A 17,525-nucleotide genomic window follows, 5' to 3' on the forward strand; every position below is an offset into this window, starting at 1 on the left:
CGCAATCCCTTACTAAAAAAATGACTTAGTTTTAGTATAAAATGGTGATTGAGAAAAAACGATGATGTGAAAACTATGAAAATTGAAAAAACAAATGTGTGGTTCATAACATATATGCATCACAAATTGCACATGTTGTTGAGCATAAATTTAAATAACATTTCTAAGTGCAATATTCAAAACCGCGTCTATATCCCAGTTGGCAGAACCATGAAACCTTTAAAAAGTTTTGTTCTTTTCTAACTTTATTTTCATCTAAACAAGTACCACGTAACTAAGCTCATCTTTTTACAGTACCGGCACGGTTTTTCAAAGATTCATTCCCAAATCCATGTGCCCTTTGTCACAAAACAAAAGAACAAAAAGCTATTATCACAACATCGACTCGTGAACCTTTTCCAGTGCCCAAACTATATATATACACACATAAGCGTTTTCAGTTTCTATGACTCAGCACGAACACTAACAACAACTAACACAAAAATGAAGTACCTCATAACCATTGTGATGTTGTTTGTGTTTCCCTTTGCATTTGGTGATCTGAGAGTTGGGTTCTATGGGTCTAGCTGCCCCAAAGCAGAGGAAAACGTTCGACAAATTGTTCAAAGAAGATTCAACCGTGACCGATCCATTACTGCAGCCTTGCTTCGCATGCACTTCCATGATTGCTTTGTCAGAGTAAGACCAAACTAAACCCAACCACTTTCATCTTCACATTTACAACTACTTCAAACATCATATTGCTTTAGCTTTTACAACATAAACAACGTAAGATTTTACAAATGTAGTGCTTTTTTTTTTGTGTGTTTCAGGGGTGTGACGCGTCTATATTAATAGATTCAACCAAGGGCAACCAATCTGAGAAAGCCTCAGGGGCAAACGGCACCGTTCGGGGGTTCGAGCTGATAGACGAAATAAAAAAGGAGTTGGAGACAACGTGCCCTTCAACGGTTTCATGCGCGGATATAATAACCCTGGCCACACGTGATTCCGTGGCCATGGCAGGTGGGCCCCGATACGACGTCGCAACGGGAAGGCGTGACGGCCTCGTGTCGAGAGCCTCTGACGTGGCGCTTCCTGGGCCAGGTTCCACTGTGGCGGGTGCGCAGCGAGCGTTCGCCGCAAACGGCTTGTCGTTGGATGAAATGGTGACGCTGTTGGGAGCGCACACTATCGGTGTGGCGCACTGTAGTTTCTTTCGTAACAGGCTCAACGACCCCAATATGGAGGCTGGTTTGCGGGCCAAGTTGGGCCGGGTTTGCAGGCCCAACGGAGATCCTACAGCTTTTCTGGACCAAAACACGTCGATGGTTTTTGACAATGAATTCTACAATCAAATTATTTTGAAAAAGGGTTTGCTTTTTATTGATCAGCAATTGGCTTTGGACCCTTTGTCGAGTAAGTTGGTGTCGGATTTTGCTGGGAATAGTGCTGCTTTTGCAAGGAGTTTCGTTAATGCTATTGTGAAGATGGGGAACATTAAGGTTTTGGTGGGGACTGATGGAGAAATTAGGAAAAATTGTAGGGTTTTTAACAAATGAGAATTTGTGCCTCTCTTTCTCATTAATTGTGTTTCAATTCATTGGTTCAGTAACGATTTCATTGCAGTATAATGCATTATTGTAACTTCTTCATTTTGGTAGAGGATTAATACATATGTTTGAATTAATAAGATTGGTCACCACCATGAGTAACATTTTTTTTCTTTTTTCAAATGTTTAATATATATTTGCACCTTGAAGTCAATAGTATTTATTAAACTAGAAGAACTCTTTAGTAGATCTAAATATTTTATAGATTATATAATTATTCTATTTACCAAATGCAAATTTAAGTATATTACACACTTTTACCTTTGTATTTCACAGTTATTTTATACTTGTACTGTATGGCCTATATCGCCATCAATAGCCCGACCATTGGTCAGGCGGCCTAAGGATAAGCGGCCGCAGGCCGCCGTTACAGGTAGATGATTTCTTGGGTTATTAATGTGACAATCTCTTCGGAGTGCTTTAAGGGAGCTCGCGACTAGGGATGGCAACGGGGCGGGGCGGGTACGGGTATCATGATCCCATCCCCATATCTCCATAATAAAAATTCATCCCTATCCCCATCCCCAAACCCAACGGGTATACAACTTTTGACCCATCCCCATCCCCACCGGGTAACGGGTATTTTCTTATACCCATACCCATACCCATTTTTTTATTGTTCCATATATCAATTAAATATTTTTTATAAAAAAAATTTAAAAATCACACCAACGGAATCATGATACTATCAAAATATTCAATATTAAAATAACATACTCTTTTTGATTTTCATGATGTCAAATATTAAGAAAAATATTATAATAGTATAAATCTCAAATTAAAGTATCAAATAACAACTAAATAAAATTCAAATAATTATATAAAAGCTAAAAAATTACACATTACTAAAATTTTATAATAACCAAAATATTTATTAATTTTACAAATGATCAGTGGTTTCATTTGCATTCGATCCACCTACACATAGAAAAAAAATGAAAAATTAGATATGATATAATAATTGAAATTGAAAATTTTAATTACTAGAATATAATGTACCTTCTTCATCAGATTCATTTTCACTCATGAGAACATCTTTTCCTTTTAATTTTTTAACACCTACAAACACCAAATGTAGAATATTAGATGAGAATTCACAAAAAATACAAACAAAAAATATTAATAAATTTGAGTAACTTACCTAGATGGTTTGAGTTCCATATCCAACTTCTTGTACACATCAAAGCCTCTATAGTAAATAATTAAACATTATCATGAAACAAAAAATAAATAATAAATAAAATTATCATAAAGGAGTAAAGATAATTAAATGTGTGACCCAAATTTGAGAATATCCATTTGAACATAACATAACGGAAAAAAAAATGTATAATTAAGATTATGATAAAAGGAAAAGTACCTTGAAGATCTGCTTAAACCTTAAAGAACAAGCCAAACAATTAAAAGAGAGTAAAAAAGTGTATAACCAAAGTAACAAAAAGAAGAGCTACAAAATAAGAGTCAAACATTTTCATGAAAATAAATAAATAAATAAAGATAATCAAATGTGTAACCTAAAAATTATTTCATAGAATGAAATTGAGGAACACCTATTTGAACATAACCATGTACAGAGAGTAAAAATTATGTAATAAGAAGAAGAAAAATTACCTTCAAAATTAAATCTTGAAAAACAAACCAGACAATTGAGAGAGTAAACAAAGTGTATAACAAAAAACAAAGAGAATGAGAAATATGTTATATATATATATATATATATATATATATATATATATATATATATATATATATATATATATTATATTATATTATATTATATATTATATTACTATGTATATATATATTATATGTGTGGATATCTTATGTTTATATATATATATATATATATATATATATATATAATTATTTATATATATTATATTATATTATATATTATATTATTATTACTATGTATATATATATTATATGTGTGGATATCTTATGTTTATATATATATATATATATATATATATATATATATATATATATATATATATATTTTATAGATATATATTTATTTTAAGTATATATTATATTATATTATATAATAATATAAATATAATAATATATATTATATTATTATGTATATATATTATATGTATATGCGTAGATATTTTATGCTTTTATATATATATATATATATATATATATATATATATATATATATATATATATATATATTTCTTTTAAATTTTTATAAATTTGTCATGTTATAAATTTGTTTATAAAAGATCTCACTAGTTAAATGATTAATTTGTTTTATACGTATATATTATATATATTATATTATATTATTATGTATATATATTATGTGTAAATATATATATATATATATATATATATAAGTATATTTTATTTATATGTATATATACTATATTATATTATATTATATTATATTATATTTTATGTGTAAATATATTATTTATTTATATATATTTTTTAGATTATTTAATAAATTATAAATAGTTTAGTAATTTAAGCGGGGACGGGTATTTGGGCGGGTATATATATATCCCCATCCCCATCCCCATCCCCAGTTGAAAATTTCGGGTATTACCCATACCCATACCCATACCCAGTCAAAGCGGGGATTCCCCGTCAAAACGGGGACGGGTTCGGGTGATACCCACGGGCACGGGTTTATTTGTCATCTCTACTCGCGACCGAACGACCTTCACGTTCATTCCAATTGAACTTTGTCTCCACATTTATGGAGACAACCGCCAAGACGCACGGTTCTCCGGTCGAGCGGCCGAACCAAAACTGAATTAGTAAGTTAGAAGTAAATTAAAGTAATACAAGTCAGTAATCAAGATTAAAAAACAATTGGGCCATGATTAAGAAAAATGTAATCACGGGCCCATGCCAAAAACTATAAATAGAAGTCCAAGATAAGTTGGTGAAAACTTTTACTTCGCATTTATTACAGCATTAATTGCACTCTTCCGATCGGACTTGAACTGACTTAGGCTAACCACCGAACGAGTGGAAACTAGAAGAAATCTAACGGGAGAAAGAACGAAACAGCACACGGTATAAAGTGTTTGACAAAAGGACTTAAGAATAATTTGAGGATTAGAGATAGGTGTTTGTTCCTTTTACTCGAAACGATAGTTTTATAAATAATTAAAATATATTTTTAATAAACATTTTTTTTTACTTTACCGGATATATCTCATGGTAAAGTCTTAATCTTGTGATAATGAAATTCTTTTTAAAGTTTCATTTTTCTGAGCATGTGTACTCCAGAAACAAACCAACCTATCAAACCTCTAACCATTCGTATACTTAAGAGAGACACTCTGTTTTTTTATTTATAAAATTCAATTATCTAACTTACTGTGTTTCGGAAAAAACATTAATTTAGTACGTAGTAATAAATTATCCTAAATTTAGTTATTTTTTATCAATAATCTTATCTCTGTTTTATCATTATAATTTTTTTAATTAAGTTTTAGTATAAAAACAATTAATACTAAAAATATTATATATTAAATCTTATAAAAATAAAAGATTTTATTTTAATTTATAACTTACATTACAAGAAAATAGATGTTTAGCAAAGATTTTTTTACAATAGCATCAAATAAAAACTTATTATAGTTAGTCAATAACATTAATTTTGTGTCACTCGTATGCATACAACTCTAAAATAATATACAATAATTCATTTATATCAACTTTTGAAAGTTGACTCTAAGCGGTGTCAGCTAAACCAACACTAATTCATTCACTAATTTTTAAATTTAATTTAATTTTGATTAATTTACCTTAGGTCAAGTTTAAATTTAATAAATTTTATAATGTATACAAGAAAGTTGTCGACACTAAATAAAGTCTATTTTTAATATTAACTTAACTTATATTGGTTTGAGAAGCTTTAACGACAACAATTTTAAAAGGAAGCTTATCATACAAAAGATCTTTGTTTTCAACAAAATAAAGAAATAGAAAATAATTATAAAGGATGATGAGACGACTCTAAATGAAAGAAATGAGTGTAAAGAGATTTATATAAAATGTGAAAGAGAAAAACTGTAAATGAGGAGATTTATCATCTTTAAAGATGAGTTTTTGAATTAAAAGTAATTTATAGTTCTTATTCATTATGATGAAAGTACATGTACCTGTCAACACTAATTGTTAGCATTGGATGTTGGAAACCTCATTGGATGAGTTTGAGAATGAATAACTTTTGATGATAACAAAATGTATCGTGAACTCCTGTACTGTTTGATCTTTGTATTTTTTTAAATATTTGTTTTAGTCTCTATTTTTTGTTTTAATAATATCAAAATTTATCTTACATGACAAACGGCCTTCACATATTATTTAATTTCTCTATGAAATAAAATACTAGTGTCTACTTAGCTCACAACTTTTCACAATTAATTTATAAAGAAAATAAAAACAGTTAAAAGTCCAACATGTAGAAGAGTAAATAGTGAATATAGGATGAAAAAAAAAATAAATGGACTAACCTAACCGCAACCTTATTATTATTATTATTATTATTATTACTATTATTTTTATTATTATTATTAATTTTTATAATGAATATATAACAATAATAATATACAATGATGAAGATAGTAGAAAGGTTATGGTAGGGTTAGTCCATTCTTTTTTCTCCACCCGATATTCACTATTTGTACCTCCATGTGTTGGGTTTCTTAACTTCTTTTTTTAATTAATCATTAAAAGCATGGGTTAGACCACACTAGTATTTTATTTTATAAAAAATTAAATAATACGTGGCATACCATTTGCCTTATAAGATAAACTTTTATGCCATTAAAAATATAGGAACCAAAACCAATACTTTTAAAAGTATAGGAACCAAATGGTATACAAGTTTCGACAAAGGACTATTTCCAATTTTACATAAAATTTCAGAAACCAAAAACATATTTTTTCCTATACTTTTTAGCGAGAAAAGTTGAAAACTCACTAACTATCTCACTCTTCCTTCGAAACACACCAAGTCAACTTTATAACTCCAAAGTATTAGTGGGCGAGTTGAACCCAAAATCTCTCTCACCCTCCCTTCCAAATTTACTATTAAGTCAACCTTATACTAGTGATGGTAAATAAATTCGCCTCCATGGATATTATCGGAACTAATCTCCATTTTGACAAGAATTCTCACATTGACTAGGTATGGATATGAGTATTAGTAAAATTCATTTTTTTTTCAATTAGGCATGGAGACAGGGATAAATATGTACATGTTTCCTATGTCCCCGTACCTGTCTAATACACATCCTCGCCCTTATCATCCTTTCCCGTTTAAATTACTAAAATATTCGTAATTTATTAGGTATGTTATACATATATATATATATATATATATATATGTATATTCTATCTTTTTTAGCTCCACGTTGTTTTTCTCTTTTCTAATGGTTTCACTTACCATGACATAATTTACATCTTCAAGTACCTTCTCTCTTACCAAAACTTAGTCTAGTTATGTTCAAATGATGTTTGTAATGTAAATATTTGTTGTGTCTCATTTGAATATTTCTATTTCTTTTTAGTATTTTTATTTGTTGTTTATTATTTTGAGAAAAAATATGTTTTTGTCCCTAAATGAAATATTATGTAAGATTGAAAATTGACCTTGATTAAAACTTGTATACCATTTGGTTCATTTACTTTTAAAAGCATTAGTTTTTGTCTCTATTTTCTCAATGACTCATGTTAAAGTTTATCCTACATGACAAACAACATGCTACATGTTATTTAATTTTCTTATAAAATAAAATTCCTGCGTCAGTCCAACCCACGTTTTTCATGATTAACTAAAAAAATAAAAAGTTAAAAGATCCAACAAATGAAGGTGGAGAAAAGAGAATGGACTCAACTCAACTACAACTTTTCTACTATACTATTATTATGACTATTCTTATATATTATTATTAATATATAATATTTTTCTTTTGATATTATTATTATTATATAATCTTACTATTATGTTATTAATAATAATATTATTATTATAATTGTTATATTAATAATAGAATATAATAATAAATGTATTAATATAATAATAATAATAATAAAAAGGTAATAGTAATATTAATAATGATATATAATAATAATAATAATAGTATATAATAATATTATTATTGTTAATAATAGAATAGTAATATTATTATATGATAATAATACTAATAATAATATTAATAATAGTAATTGTAATATATATATATATATATATATATATAATAGTAATAATAATAATAATAATAATAGAAACGTTGCAGTTGGACCGAGCTCATTATTTTCTTGTATTTTCATATTTGCTATATGCACATTCATATATTGGGTCTTTTGACTTCTTTTTTATTCATTTTTTAATTAATTCTGAAAAATGTGGGCTAGGTCGACACAAGGATATTATTTGATAAAAATAAAAAGTATAATTATTGATATAGTTTCCTAATTTTTTAGTTTGGTTCAATTTGATCCTTCTATTATTTGTTGGTTGGTTTAATTTAGTACTCTAATTATTTAAAAAGATTCAACTTGGTCTTCTCCGTTAAGTTGAAGTTAACACTACGTTCATACATGTCACGTGCCAAGCCGTGAAATTATATATATATATATATATATATATATATATATATATATATATATATATATATATATATATATATATATATATATATATATATATATATATATATATATATATATAAACGGTCACGTGTCAGGTTACCATCGTGTCACGTGCAGTTTACAGTCGTGACACGTGACAGTGGTAGTAGTTGTTTTCAATTTAGTTCTATATTTAAATTTTTGGTTCAATTTAGTACTCCTATTTTTAAAAGGATTCGTTTTTTTCCTCACCAATTTGAGACTAAATTAGTAAGTAAGCTTAATTACAACTTATATATACATGTTAAATTTTTTTTTTTTAATTTGTACATCAAACAATGGCGGATCTTGACCAAAAATTTTGAAGGGGCCAAAATAATATACTCAAATTTTTTATATTTAATCATTGTTATTAATATAACAAAAATATGTATATTGTAGTATTGAAATATCCTTGTATGTTTCTCGTTAGAAAGAATGATAGTTTTGAAGTTGTATTTGATATGAAACTCATTTTACATATGAAGAGCTAAATTTGTATTGTTTTCACTTGTACGTTTGTAGGGGCATCTTTCCTTTTATCATTTGAAAATATATATTATTTTATTCATCATCAATATACCTAGTTTTTTAAAAAATTAAGACTAAACAATAAATTTATCAAAATCTAATAAAAAATTAAGAGAGTAATTAATAAAAGAAAAATATATGATAACCAAGTCACAATTAAATAATGATTATGAAGAAACAATAATACATAATGTTTCCTTCTATATTCATAAAAAAATAAATATACAAAATACTCATGAGATGAAAAAATATTAAATATTAAATTATTGTTTCACTATCAATAGATGAGAGTTACTTTTTTATCTTAAAAAATAGAACAGAATTAATGCAAAATGAGAACAGAATAAATTTGTGTCTAACTTTCTATTTTTTTTTTCAGAAAGAAAAAAAAAACATACAAAAGTGAAATATGAATATTATGAGAAACTTAAAAGAGAATGAACAAGAACAAAAAGTATATCTCAATAAATATTTTTATTTTTTATTATATTTAATTTTATATTTTATTATTTATTATTTATTAACATTAAATATTATGCTTTATAAAAAAATAAAAAATCTATCTAATTTAATATATAATATATACTACATATATTTTAAATAAACTTATAAATTTTGGGGGGCGCCATGGGCTCGTACAAGTAAAGATCCATCTCGTACAGGTGTAAAAAATAAAATAATTTTAATATTTAGGTGTAGTGATTTGATGTATAAATTAAAAAAAAAATAATATGTATATATAAGTTATAATTAAGTTTATTTACTAATTTGGTCTCAAATTGGAGAAGACAAAATTTGATCATTTTAAATAGAGGACTAAATTGAAAACAACTACTACTATCACATGTCACGACTGTAAACTGCCATGTGACACAACGGTAACCTGAAACATGACAGTTTATATATTTTTAGAAAAAAATTAGAAAATTAAAAAAAAATTTAAAAAAATTGAAAATTTAAGGGCTTGACACGTGTCATGTAAGAATACGATGTTAACCCCAATTTAACATAAATAACCAAATTGAACCTTTTTTTTAAATAATTGGATGGTTAAATTGAACCAACAAATAATAAGGGGACCAAATTGAACCAAACCAAACAATTAGAGACTAAATTAGTAATCATACCAAAATCAACTAACATGTGCCATGTCGTTAGCCATGTAGGATAAACTTTAATGTCGTTGAGAAAATATGGAGCAAAACCAATACTTTGAAAAGTATAGGAACCAAACGGTATATAAGTTTCGACCAAGTACTATTTACAATTTGACGTAATACTTTAGGGAAGAAAAACGTATTTTTTTCCTATTTTTTTCACATGAAAATGTTTAACTCTCAATTTAAGTGTTCAATAGTATAAATTCGTCATTAACTAGGTAATATAAAAAATTATCTTTTTTATTCTCTTTTTTTTTTCATTTAAAGAACTCTTTTTTTTATTCCATTAGTTTGATATCTAAAATGCTTTTTTATAGGTTATAAAAGACTCATATTTCCTGTCAACTTTGTTTTGAATTTTTTTGCTAGAAAATACTTATAAATTTTTTTATGAAAAAAAAATAGGAAATTGGTGTCAATTTTTGCAAAATATTTTGTATAAAACACTTTTCACAACAAATTTTGTAAGAAATACTGACGAATTTTATAATTTTGTAGGAAATAATTACCCACAAAGGAATTACCTGCCAATTAAGATTATTAGAAAAAATAGCAGGAAAAAGAATTTTCTGACAATTTTTTTTTAACAAATTTGCAAGAAAAATCCTATGTAATATAATAATTTTTAGTAGTGTTAAGGATATTTTTAATATTATCATATTCTTGATTATTCATTGATTTCATTCAATGGTACATCAAATTGTTTCCATAACACATATTTGATTATTTTTACTTCTTTTAATAGTCTTATTTGTTGTTTATTTTTATCATGTAGAATATTGTTTGATATTTTTTATATAATTATCTTTATTTTCTGACTTATTTTCATAATTAGAGTAATTTTATCACTACAATTATATTAAAAAATTTCATTTACTATAATATAATAATTTAGTGTCATTGTCATGAATCTTCTTTCAATTAATATTAGTTTAATATTCTTTTTTGTGTGGTTTCATTCAAGTGATGTATTATAATTTTTATTAGTGTATAAAGAAAAAGATTTCATTAAAGTTTAAATAATGAAAGTAAAAAGACATCTAAAATATTTTTAATATTTTTTTATTTTTATAATTTTCTTAAAATATTTTTAAATTTTATCAACTTTCTCATCCAAACTTAAAACTCCTCTTGTACGTCTTTTATGTACTTGTTTCATTGATAACAAAAGAAGAACAAAAACACTTGAAACGGATTTTTAAGCTCAAAAAGTATAACCATATGTTTATCAATGGTTTAAGAATTGAAAGGTCAATTTTCTTTAGTATAAGAAACTCTCCCATATTAAGTAATATCTCAATTACATAAAGTTTATAAGTATATACATGTTACAATAACTTTTTCTAATATATACATCAAATCATTTCACGTATATACTTAAATTATTTTATTTTTTACATTTTTTACCTTTGTAATTTTTTACACTTGTAAAAAATAAAATAATTTGAATATTTAGGTGTAGTGATTTGATACATAAATTCAAAACAATTATTTTAACATGTATATATAAGTTATAATAAAACTTAGTTACTAATTTGGTTTCAAATTGAACAAGACGAAACTAGATCATTTTAAAAAATTGGAGTACTAAATTGAACAAAAAATTTAAATAGAGTACTAAATTGAAAACAACTATTACCACTGTCACGTGTCATGATTAAGCTGCCACGTGGCACGATGATAAATTGACACGTGGCAGTTTTTAATTTTTTTGAAAAAATTAAAAAATTTTAAATCAATTTTTTTTAAATTAAAAAAAAATTAAAAATTTCATGGCTTGACACATGTCCTGTACGGACACGATGTTAACTCCAACTTAACGGAGATGATCAAATTGAATCTTTTTAGATAATTGGGGTACTAAATTGAACAAACCAAAAGTTTGGGGACCAAATTGAACTTTACCAAAAAATTAGGATACCAAATCAGTAATTATACCTAAATTTTACAAAATTTGATTAAAATGACTAAATCTATGTATTTCGAAAGATGAAAGACTAAATTGGTCCAAAGTTTCAAAATAGACTAATTCCAAAATTCAATGAAAGTTAAGGGACCAAAAACATATTTAACCGTTATTTTTTTAAAATAAATATCAATTTTCAAACTTTTCATTTTTGTTTAATCTATTTGGATGGAATTTGTTTTTGTATTTTTTCTAGTATGAATTTTGGTTTGTCTCTCATGTATTTTATTTTTTTAATAGTAAATGAATAATGAATTTTGAAGTATCAGTCTAACTTAGGGATGTAAAAAAAATCTGTATTTGCGGATATCCGCAAATAAAACTCGCAACGGGTAGGAAATGAATATTAAAAATGGATACTCGCCGGTAACGACTACGGATATATTTTATACCTGCATGTTAATGGGCAGTACGAGTATCATAGTATCCGTACCCGGTATACTCTAATTTAAATTAAAAAAATATTAAAACATTAACACATTGATTTTGAATGAGTTATTTTTTATCAATTGATTTTAAAAAATCTCTATCTATTTGTAAACTGTCATTCAACATCATTTGAATGAGTTATTTTCACTTTGTTTGAAATTTATGAATGTTATGCATTGTATTTTTATTTAAATTTATGGTTAAATTTTTTTTTAAATATTAATTTTTTTTTTTGTAAATACCTGCGAGTACCCGTGGATATCCGTGGATATTAAAAAAATATGCGGGTACCCGCATAACGAATACCTGCACGGATATGGGTACGAGTACGGGACAGATATTTATCTAGCAGATAGGGTATAGGAGAGCTACTGCCTAGTCTAACTCATATGTTGAGGTTTATAATGACCCTTAACATAATTTTAATAAAGAAATAAGCTCACTAAAGAAACATTTATTAATGTCATATCTAGTTCAAACTAAAGTAAGGAATTCATTCAATATGAAAAGTTATTATTTTTCTATCATTCCAAGTATATTATTTTTCTATCATTCCAAGTATAATTTCACTACATGAAAAATTTTAAAGAATTACCAATTTTAGTGACAAAAAAAAAATCAATATAGTGACTAATGTAGATATCAATTTGTAAACTAAAAGTTATTGGTAATTAAAATAGTTTATAAATTGGTCACTGTAGAAAATTGGTCTCTAAATAACATTAGCTACCAATGTTTTGGCTATGAAAGGAATTGGTCTTTAATAGTGACCAGTTTAAGGATCAATTCATTATAATGATCAATTTAGATACCAATTTAGAAACTAGTTTACTCACCAATAAATTTTAGTTTATAAATTGGTATCTAAATTAGTCATTATATTGACTAATTATATTGTTACTGAATTAATTACTGTTTAGGAATTCTTTTGTAATATTTTAGTTTATGTACTTTGGTAAATTAATTATATTTTAATATTATTATAGTTACTTTCAACATAAACCAGCGGGTTAATTAAGCGGAGTTACGTCTTTAATCAGCAGTTAGATTGGTCAACCACATTTTAAAAGGTAAAACAATGTGTTGGTCGTCGAAAATATAAATTTTTTTCATAATCCTTAAATCTAAAAGAATTCAAAAGAAGTCACTAAAATATCACATAATCAGTCTCTAAGCTTATTTATTTATCACTTTATTTTTCAAACACATGTTAATATGCATACTTAAGTTACACGACTTTTTGGATTTTAGACTAAAATAATTGACAGATTACTTTTTCAAAAACTTTTTTTTTTTATCTTTTAAAAAATTTACCATGTAAGATCCTTTGACTATGAGTTTTGCTGAAATAAGTTTGTTTCTTATAGGCGCTGTGTTTCAAGTAACTTTCTGTTTATTTTCTTAAATTACTAAAACTAGCTAATTTAGAAACTACTAGTTGGTTTTTTTTTTCGTTTTTTATCCTCACTATAATTTATCTGACACTTAATTTGTTTCAGAAAGCTACAATATGTTATTTTATATTATTTATATTTATCAACTAGTGTATTCATCAATTTTATTAAATACGTTTAATTCACTCTACTTAGATTTTCTTTTTTAAGCTCGTAGTGTATAATTTTCCTATAGCGTATAAGCTTCAGCTTTAATTATTTCTTAATATAATATAATTACACATATAACCATACTTAAAGCAAGTATTATTGAACAATGTATATATAAAAAATACAGGCAATTCAATTAATTTCTACCCTTTTGTAAACAAAAAGTAAAATAAATTTAACATTCTATAACTGGTTTACTAAAACATGGAAATATGTTAATTTTGAACAAAAATGTTTACCCCTAAGTTATATATTTTTACGAAGAGGGTGTGTGAAGAAAAAGATGAGGTGAAAATGGTGTTTTGTGTTTGTGTGTGAGTTCACAGAAGACGATGAAAAAAAGTTGCACAGTGCAGAATGGTGGAAGGCTGAGAGAAACATTGCCCTCGTTTCGTTTATTATAAAAAGGTTGCAGAGAAAGTGTTTGCTTAGGTTCACCACTAATAAATTATTGCACCTACCCTTTGGATTGTTCCCTCTTTTTTTATTACTTTCTAACATCATTTTTGCTTCATCCTTTACTGCGACCCAGCTTTCCATGCATATCATCACATGCACTTCCTTACCAAACAAACAAACCCTAGCTTCCCCTTCACATGCTTCTTTATTTTGTTGCATTCACACCCTTTTATGATCATTACCATTTTCTTTTTTTCTTTTTTTTTTAATTTGTAGTTTTAGGGCATACTTGCTCAGGCTATTCATAAAATGTTCAATGTACTTTACGGTTTTATCTTTGTTATGTATAGACCCTAGAAGAACAATCTATAATTTCAATAGTATTTTGTAATGTTTTAATATTTGAATGTTGTTGATAAAAAGCAATTCTAATCACATTATTAGAAATAAAATAAGGACTTAGAAAGATTAGTTTTTAACATGCGGGGTTAAAAATGATTGAAGTATTTAATTCAACTAATCCTACAGTAAAATTGTAATTCAAAATGACCCCATCTTTTACTATTTGACATTATTAAAGTTTACCAAAGTTCCACCCACCAAAGATGAGTAAAGAAAATTTATAGGTAGCTAGGGCATGCATGTGGCAGATAAGAAAAGAAGTGGTTATATTATTTGGGTGAATCAAAAATGGTCAGAAAAGAAGTAACATGGTCGGAATATATGTTTCTAGGATCCACACTTGCACACGGTAAGTATGTCTGGATCAGAAGTAACATTATAAGATGGTGAGGAGAATAATAAGAGTTACATGGTCAAATGCACCTTTTTCTCTTCTTCCCTAATTATAGTGTTCCTGAAAACAAGCACTCTGTTTTTCATTTTTCAATTATCAATTATCACGTAGCCCACATATAAAGCATCTTCATCAATCATGCTGAATAATGAGAAGCCAAGTTTCCAAAAATCTACCGTCTCACAAGAATATTATTAGACAAAACATTCATGTTCATTCTCATACATAAATAACTCCCGGATTTGTGTTTTATCTTATAAAGTTGCATGCAATTTAAACCAGATTCAAACATTCAAATTTAAATGGGTTTGTCTTGTGAGGAACGAGTGTTGGAAATTTATGTTTCGTATCAAATCATGTTTATGTTTTTACCACAATTATATTAATAGTGAACTTCTTCACATTATATCATATGAACTTCACGTGTGATAAAAAAACACGCACTACCATTAAACGTAGAAGTTATGTTTGTTGACGACCTATAGAATATATAAGATCGTTCGTAATAAGAATTATACATCTTTCACACAGAGTGAATTATGCATGAAAATAAGAAACAAACCATTAAAACGTTATTATAGAAGATTAAAATTATTTGTTTCCTAAATTTTAAATTAACTTATAAAACACAAGTTAATTTATAGTAACTTATCATATAACTCTTCAGTATATATTTTAGTTCATATAGAAGCTAATACCTTTTATACCATTTTTCACCTTATTTCTCTTTACAGCTTTTGTAACGCATAATATTTTACTATTATATGGTTATCTCTTTCTATCACAATAACTGTTTCATATGATTTTCTCTATATCTTTTTTCTTATTCCTTTACTGTAAAAAACTTTGGAAAAAAATGAAAACCGTACAAATGTTATTTTTTATGTGTGTTTGGGGAAGAGAACTGTATTTTCTTAAAAAGTAATAAAAGAAAATAAAAATAAAACATGGATTTAGCACTTAGTTTTATAGTAATTATTACCTATTTAAAATTACGAGTAAAAGTGTATGACTGAAAATAAACACAAAAATGAAATATAATATTATAATATGTTGGTAAAACTGGATCTCTCCCACGGGACAACTTTGATACCAATTGTTAGTACTTATCACTAGACAAAAAACTATAGCTTTTAGTCAGGACGCAACTCTTTTTATTTAAGAGCGTAACCGTCTAAGCGTCACGATTCAACTGTGACCCAGTCTACTTAGTCTCTGACATGAGACAATTGATGTTACCTGCAACATAATACACTATTACTAGAAAATTATTAAATAACAACCAATTTTAGAGACCAAAATAATTAGTCACTATATATATTGACTAAGTTAGACATAATCTTTTAAATTAAAAATTATTAGTATTTAAAATAGTCTCAATTATGAATAAAAAATTAAAGTGATTGTGAATTAAAAAAAATCCATATCTGCGAGCATCTGTAGATAAAATCTGTAACGGATAAGAAATGGATATTGAAAATGGATACTCGCGGGTAAAATGTACGAGTATTTTTATACCCGCATGTTATCGGCATGGGTACGGGAATTATATAGTATCCATACCCGTGGACACTCGTACTCGCTATACTCTCATTTAAATTAAATAAATTACTAAAATATTAACACATTGATTTTGAATGGGTTATTTTCTATCAATTTATTTTAAAAAATCTCTATTATTTGTAAACTGTTATTCAACACTATTTAAATGAGTTATTTTATCAATTTGTTTTAAAAAATCTTTATTTATTTGTAAACTGTTATTCAATACTATTTAAATGAGTTATTTTCATTTTGTTTGAAATTTATAAAGGTTATACATTGTATTTTTATTTGAATTTAGAGTTAATTTTTTTTATTAAATATTAAATTTTTTTTTTATAAATACTCGCAAATACTCCGTGAATATAAAAAATATATGCAGGTACCCACATAACAAATATCCACACGGATATGAATACGGATCCGAGACAAATATTTATGTAACGGATAAGGTACGGGAGAACTACTATCATATCCTACCAGCCCATTCACATCCTAAATTTCAAGTATACTTTATATTAGGATATACCCCTCAAATTGAGGAAAAAGAGTTATATGTTCATCTATATCCATCAGATATCGTCGTATATAATTGTTTTCATCTTAAAGTTATTATTTTTAAGAGTAAAACGAAATACTAATAAGAAGTTACATTTCACAGATAAAAACATATTTATGAAAACTTTCCTATGACCTTAAAATGAATGTCCATTTTTGTTTTTTTGTCCTAAACTAAGCAGTTCTCTTACCATATACCTAAATAATAAGGAATAGTATATTGAAATATTTTATGTGAGAAAATGTGTAACATATAAAAAAGAGTGTACCTTGAAGGACTTCCATATGAAAAGGGAAAGTTTCGAC

General features: G+C 26.5%; 1 protein-coding gene across 1 annotated transcript; it reads left to right on the forward strand.

The window, feature by feature from the left end:
• The first annotated feature begins 304 nt into the window (after nucleotides 1–304).
• Nucleotides 305–1,672, forward strand: LOC114176739 (peroxidase 44-like). The gene is made up of 2 exons (XM_028061876.2): nucleotides 305–678; nucleotides 813–1,672. The coding sequence occupies exons 1-2, from the start codon at nucleotides 484–486 to the stop codon at nucleotides 1,539–1,541; spliced, it is 924 nt and encodes a 307-aa protein (XP_027917677.1). The 5' UTR covers nucleotides 305–483; the 3' UTR covers nucleotides 1,542–1,672.
• Nucleotides 1,673–17,525: the final 15,853 nt, after the last annotated feature.

Source organism: Vigna unguiculata, chromosome 1 (genome assembly GCF_037176805.1).
Source record: "Vigna unguiculata cultivar grain cowpea cultivar isolate G323 ecotype 2 chromosome 1, ASM3717680v1, whole genome shotgun sequence".
In the NCBI taxonomy this organism is placed as follows: domain Eukaryota; kingdom Viridiplantae; phylum Streptophyta; class Magnoliopsida; order Fabales; family Fabaceae; genus Vigna; species Vigna unguiculata.